This window comes from Gobio gobio, assembly GCF_949357685.1.
Source record: "Gobio gobio genome assembly, chromosome: 16".
Classification (NCBI taxonomy): Eukaryota; Metazoa; Chordata; class Actinopteri; order Cypriniformes; family Gobionidae; genus Gobio; species Gobio gobio.
This window is the reverse complement of record NC_137109.1, coordinates 25,298,551-25,304,291: the sequence shown is the minus strand read 5'-3', so window position 1 is coordinate 25,304,291 and position 5,741 is coordinate 25,298,551. Positions and strand designations below refer to the sequence as shown.

The 5,741-nt window shown below is 39.2% G+C and overlaps 1 protein-coding gene across 1 annotated transcript; it reads left to right on the top strand.

Annotated features, from left to right (window-relative positions):
• Positions 1-749: 749 nt before the first annotated feature.
• neurog1 (neurogenin 1) lies at positions 750-1,376 on the top strand (the record flags this gene model as incomplete). The annotated part of the gene is made up of 1 exon (XM_079838715.1): positions 750-1,376. One exon carries the CDS (start codon positions 750-752, stop codon positions 1,374-1,376), a length of 627 nt encoding a protein of 208 aa, XP_079694841.1.
• Positions 1,377-5,741: the final 4,365 nt, after the last annotated feature.

Sequence of the window (5,741 nt, the reverse complement as noted above, 5' to 3'; positions counted from 1 at the left end):
TATGTGTAGAATGAAAATGAGCTGAAATGTAAAAGAAAAAAATCACATTTATAATTTGGCATCAAACCAAAAAAATGTTGTAGTCCTATAAGTTTGTAAAATAACATTTTAAAGATTTGCTTAGCGCACAAACTACAATAGAAAAATGTGGGGAAACTTGTCTTCTTGCCTCGGGCCACTTCGTGATGTCTCTTCTTTTCGATTTCCTCTAGAGATTTAAGTTAAAGCGGGCTTGGTGCACGCTGGACAGATAGCAACAGCTCTGCTCGCGTGGCTGGGCAGCTCTCCGGCTCTCTGATTGGCCAGCGGTGATTACAGGCACGCTTCAGAGGGCGAACAAACAACAGGCATAAATTATGCTAATGAGATGGTCGTGCGGCACGGGGCAGACCTGATGCAAACCATTCATTCATCCTTCACAAAAATGCCAAAGCGAGGGGGGTATGTCCATTGTCTCATCAGGGTATATAAGGTAGGTGAGGCCAGTCGTGTGCCAAGCTCACAAGCTCACACGAGCTGATTGAGGGGTAAGAGCAAGACAGACGCGTGCCTTTAACTTCAACACAAACTATCTGCAGGACTCTGCAAGACCTCAAACACCCAGTCTCATCTCCCAGCCCACATAAGGTGCGTAGTATTTGCAGCACAAAACACCTTCGATGCCGCGCGCAGAGAACCTGGCATGGCTTTCTACGACTGTTCTGGGTGTATTCCTAACTCTATTTTTCTATTTCTCCAGGTTATCAACAATGGAAAGTGTGTACTCCGACATGGACACCTCAAGCTGCTACTCCTTTACGCACACCGACGACGAGGACTCGCGCAGCAGCCTCAACACCGCGTCCCCCGCGTCCTCCTGCGGCAAGACACCTGCGTCTCCAGCCGAGCTGCAGCAGAAAAAGAGGCGCAGGGGGCGCGCGAGGAACGAGGGCACCGTGCCCGTCGTGAAGAAGAACCGCCGGATGAAGGCCAACGACCGCGAAAGGAACAGAATGCACAACCTCAACGACGCCTTGGACTCTTTGAGAAGCGTGCTGCCCGCCTTCCCCGACGACACGAAGCTGACCAAAATCGAGACTCTGCGCTTCGCCCACAACTACATCTGGGCACTCTCGGAGACCATCCGGATCGCAGACCAGCGACCGAGCAAGTCAAGAGACCCTCCTCAGCTGCTGCTCCCCAGACTAAGCTGCATGGGAGATTCGCCCAGCCCCGCCAGTGACTCTTGCTCGTGGCCATCCGGCGCATCCTCCTCATCTTCATCCCCATCTTACTGCAATTCAGACCCGGACAGCCCCGCAGCCATGGAAGAGTTTGGATATTTGCAAACCGATGTAGTTTACAGCTACACCAACTTCGCACCTAGCATCTATTAATGTGACTAAAGCATTCTCGTGTCTGTATAGATGTAGTAGTGTAATATCAGAGGATGTTGCTGTTACTTTTCTATTAGAACCAAGAGCACAGAGACAACATTAGGTATTCACTGTTTGCCTTAATGACAGTTCGCAAATGAGAATGTTTTGTATTGTTATTTTTGTACGTTTTGTTACTGATGTTGATGCTTTTCCCGATATCTTTGCACTTTTTGCATTCCTTGGAGCATGACCTTAACCTCTGTTAGAGAAAATTATAATTTAAACCAAGACAGATTGGCCTTTGCAGTCCAAGGTGAAAAGTCAATATTACAATTTGTAGAGCGATAAAGCAGAAAAACGAGCGTGAAAATTGCGTTTCAACGCTGTGACAATGGGCTGAAAGGACAAGACAAAGATCTGGCCTTATGCATTATGTATTTTGACCCGGAGAAACCTCCTCTGTCTGTCTGACTGATCCGTGTAGCAGAGTACAGTTAACTAGCTCTCTTGACTGCTTTCCCACCACTTTCTTTTTGTTTTATTTATTCGACCTGTTGCTTTCGTATGCTATTGTATTTTTATTGTATATAAAGAGATTTATTCTATTATGTATTTACCTCAAAATATAAATCTGGTGCAAACATGTTTGTACGAATAAATATAACGTTTTCTACAAAATATCTGTGCTTGCTTGTTTGCTTCATAACGTGACGCTAATGGAGCTCTGTGCGTAAACAAAACAACTCATAGCAATGTCTGGCAACATAATGGGCATCATTGTTGAGTACAGCCATTGAAGCGTCACACTGGGTCACAGCGCATAAAATAACGGTTATGCAGCAGGTGCATGGATATAGATCCGAGATCGCCTGCGCGTCATCTAATCTGTCAACCACTGCACATTTTATACACGATTGCACTTGGTTGTATCGAAACGTCCACGTGAGTTTTAGTCATTAGGATCTCAAAGATAAAAACGAAAATTGCAAATCTGCATTGTTAAAAATGCACGAGGTGGCATTTTGGTGGCTGTACACTGCATGTCATTATAGGCTATATGTTTACCAATTTATTTGAGTTCTGTTTGTTACAATAAATGAATTAATAACACGCGATGACTTTAAAATTCACCAGATTTCACAAAATGTGGCCACTATCATTATAAAATGCAATAACAACTAAACACTAACCAAAAATAAACTGACTTTTGAAATAAAAAAATCTAAACAAATGGCAATAAAATAAAACGTTTATATCAACTTTTTACCATAAACATATTAAATATAGCCTACATAAATGACTATTTAGGCTACTTATAAAATCATTTACAGTTTTGTATAGTATACAATTACATTTATTGTCTTTACAGAATCGTTTAGCCTATATGGTAACATAAAATTAATTGCAAATTAACAGGTTTGAATCTAGGATATAGCATTTTTACTTTATTTTATATAACTTTTTACAATGCAGAAACGTGTTCATTTACATCTACGCGTTCAGATGGGTTTTATCAAAAGATGTATGAACATTCTTTAATCTGACACAAGTTAGTAATAAAATGATAGCATTATACAAATAAATTAAAAATAACAATTTCATTTTTTTGTTGGTTATCTATGGACACTGGTTTTTGGCGAATGCGTGGCTTCATGAAAGTTTTTATTCTGTGCACGTTGTGTGTGTGGATCAGTTGAATTCTGAAGGGGTTCAGGTTAAATCCTCTATTTGGGAGTTCCGCATGAGGTCCAGCCAAGGCTCTTGTATCTGCACGTGTCGGGGATAGAAAAGTATAATAGCGCGTGCTGAAAGCCTTAGGGAAGGGCGCATGCCAGCTGAAACGAGAAAAGGGGGCACAGACATCATGTTTATCACCCTCTCAAGAAGTTCATTTTACAGACCTTCACTGCACATCAAACACCCACGATGAGTTGTGTGGCACATTCACAAAGTAATAATCTGCAATGGACTTCAAAGTACAGCACCCCCCAACCCCTCCAAAAAAATTATGTCTTCATTGACATTATGACTACATCTCTTTGTTCTCAATCACAGAGGCATAAGCAATACGCTTCAAACTGCTACCCTCTGAAATGCACCTGCAATCTGCTCTTTATTATATTGTTTAGTGTGCTATTCAACAAATGACATTTAGTCCACAAATACACCCTATATGTGCGTATTATTAACAATCTAATGCCAATCTTTGTCAATGTTCTGGAATTCAGAATTTCAACGTGCAATGCAGAAACCATAAACAGAAGATAGTCTAAAATGTTTTCAATTTCTTTGATTGTTAAACTGATTGTTTTTTTTATATGTATATATTCATATTTACGAATATTTCCCATTATCTCAACTAAAAGAATATATCAATGATAAAAGAAAAGCCTGCAACTGAGCCTTACAGATGAGAGCTATACCCTTCTCTCCCCCTTCCCTTAGGGCTGAAAGCCTGTATCAGTGCAGAAGGGCTCACTCGGGTCACAGGTCACTCAAGGGCAGGAGACCCCTCACCTCCCAAGGAGATGGCCTCCCATGTCAACGAGCACAAAAACATCAAAACAGCCTTCATGTTTGTACAGCCATTTGCACACAGCTACATATCGCACCCCTTCAGAGTTGAACATTATGCCTTGGGTGGTACATATACTTGACCTCACTTCTGTCAAAATTATAACTTGGATCACTTCAGTGAAAAGTGATTGAAAAGATGTAGGTGGTTGGGAATGTAATGAAAAAATGATCAAAACTGTCCCAGATACACAGTTCTAACAGATCCCATCACATATGCACAGTAATAAAACATTAAATTTGACATTTGATCAATTCTGTTGATAATGCATTCTAAGCTAACAAATCTAAGAACTTTTTGGTAGCGTTGCCATTAAGTCATAAAAACGTTATTTCTGAACATTCTCTGGTTTATTTATTTATTGTTTGTTTTATTTTTGAACATGAGCCCTGCACATGAAATTGTGGCCAAAATTTGTGGCCACGAATTAACAGTTCCCTCAACTTACTGATAACTCCTTGCTTAAAGTAAATTGTGCGCACAATATAATAATATGTGCTCTCGATTCACTTCGTGGTCATGTAATAATTTGTTCCCTTGTTTTAGTTAAATCTAAAGGAGGGAATGAATTAGTTCAAGGTGGCCAATATTTACTAAAACGAGGGATAAATTAATAAACAGTGCACTGTTAAAAAAAAAAGTTGCTACTTTTCATTTTTAAGTATAATCAACTTCGATGTTTAAGTCATTTCAACTTAAATTACATTAAACTGACTTAAAAAAATGAGTTGAATCTTGTATAACTTATACAAAAAGTTAAGTGCTTAGCTTATTTTGATGAGTTAAAGCAATGTAAAAACAAATGTTGTCATTACTTATTGATCATATCATTTTTACAGTGTGGGAACGAATTCTTAATTCATAGCCACGATTGAACTAAAACAAGTGAAAAAAATTGTAAATCGTGGCCACAATTTACTAAAGCAAGAGAATTCATTCTTAATTTGTGGCCACGATTTACTAAAATAAGAGAAGAAATTCCAGGATATATATGTCATGTGGGGCGTTCCGTATTATGATGTTTTTCTGCTAACATTTTAGGAACATTATTAAAGACCAGACAAACATTCTATTATTGTAAAGAATGTTTGCTCCTAACGTTGAGAGAACCTTGCCAGTACCTACACTCTTAAAAATAAAGGTGCCAGGAAGGACCAAAAAGGGGTTTTCACCATTTTTAGTTCCCTGAAGAACTGTTTTGGGAAAGTATCTTTAAAGAACCATTTTTTCTAACCATTTTATAGTCTAAAGAACCTTTCTACGCTATAAAGAACCTTTTGTGCAATGGAAGGTTCTTCATGGAACCACACACCTCGCCAAAGAACCATTATTAAGAGTGTAGCCCTGTTAGCTGGGTTGCAATGAAATCATCAGCATCTTTCAGCCTTTGTTCTTTATTAAAAAGTTTTCATGTCTCTAGTATTTTCAAGAGAAGTGAAGAAAGGAGAAATGCAAATTGGTTGGTAGTTTTCTTTGCATTCATTGCATGTTATATAAATAATTCATATTTATATTTGTTGCTTTGACTATGAACACCACCTTGATGATTTCCTTTTAGTTATGGTTCAGATTTAATCTGATATAATTATCTATAAAGAGTACTGTGATGTTTAGGAGAGCAGCTGAAGAAGCACCACTGAGAGGAGAAAAGAGCCCCAACTCAGCAGAAGCAGAAAGAATCGGCAGAAGATGGACGAGGGTCTTCGGTGAAAACTCAACCAGAAACCCCAGAGAGTCATACGAAGGCACAAAAAGCTCAATTCAAGAACAAATTAAACTATAACTGCCAGTTAATGACAAACAGAAGG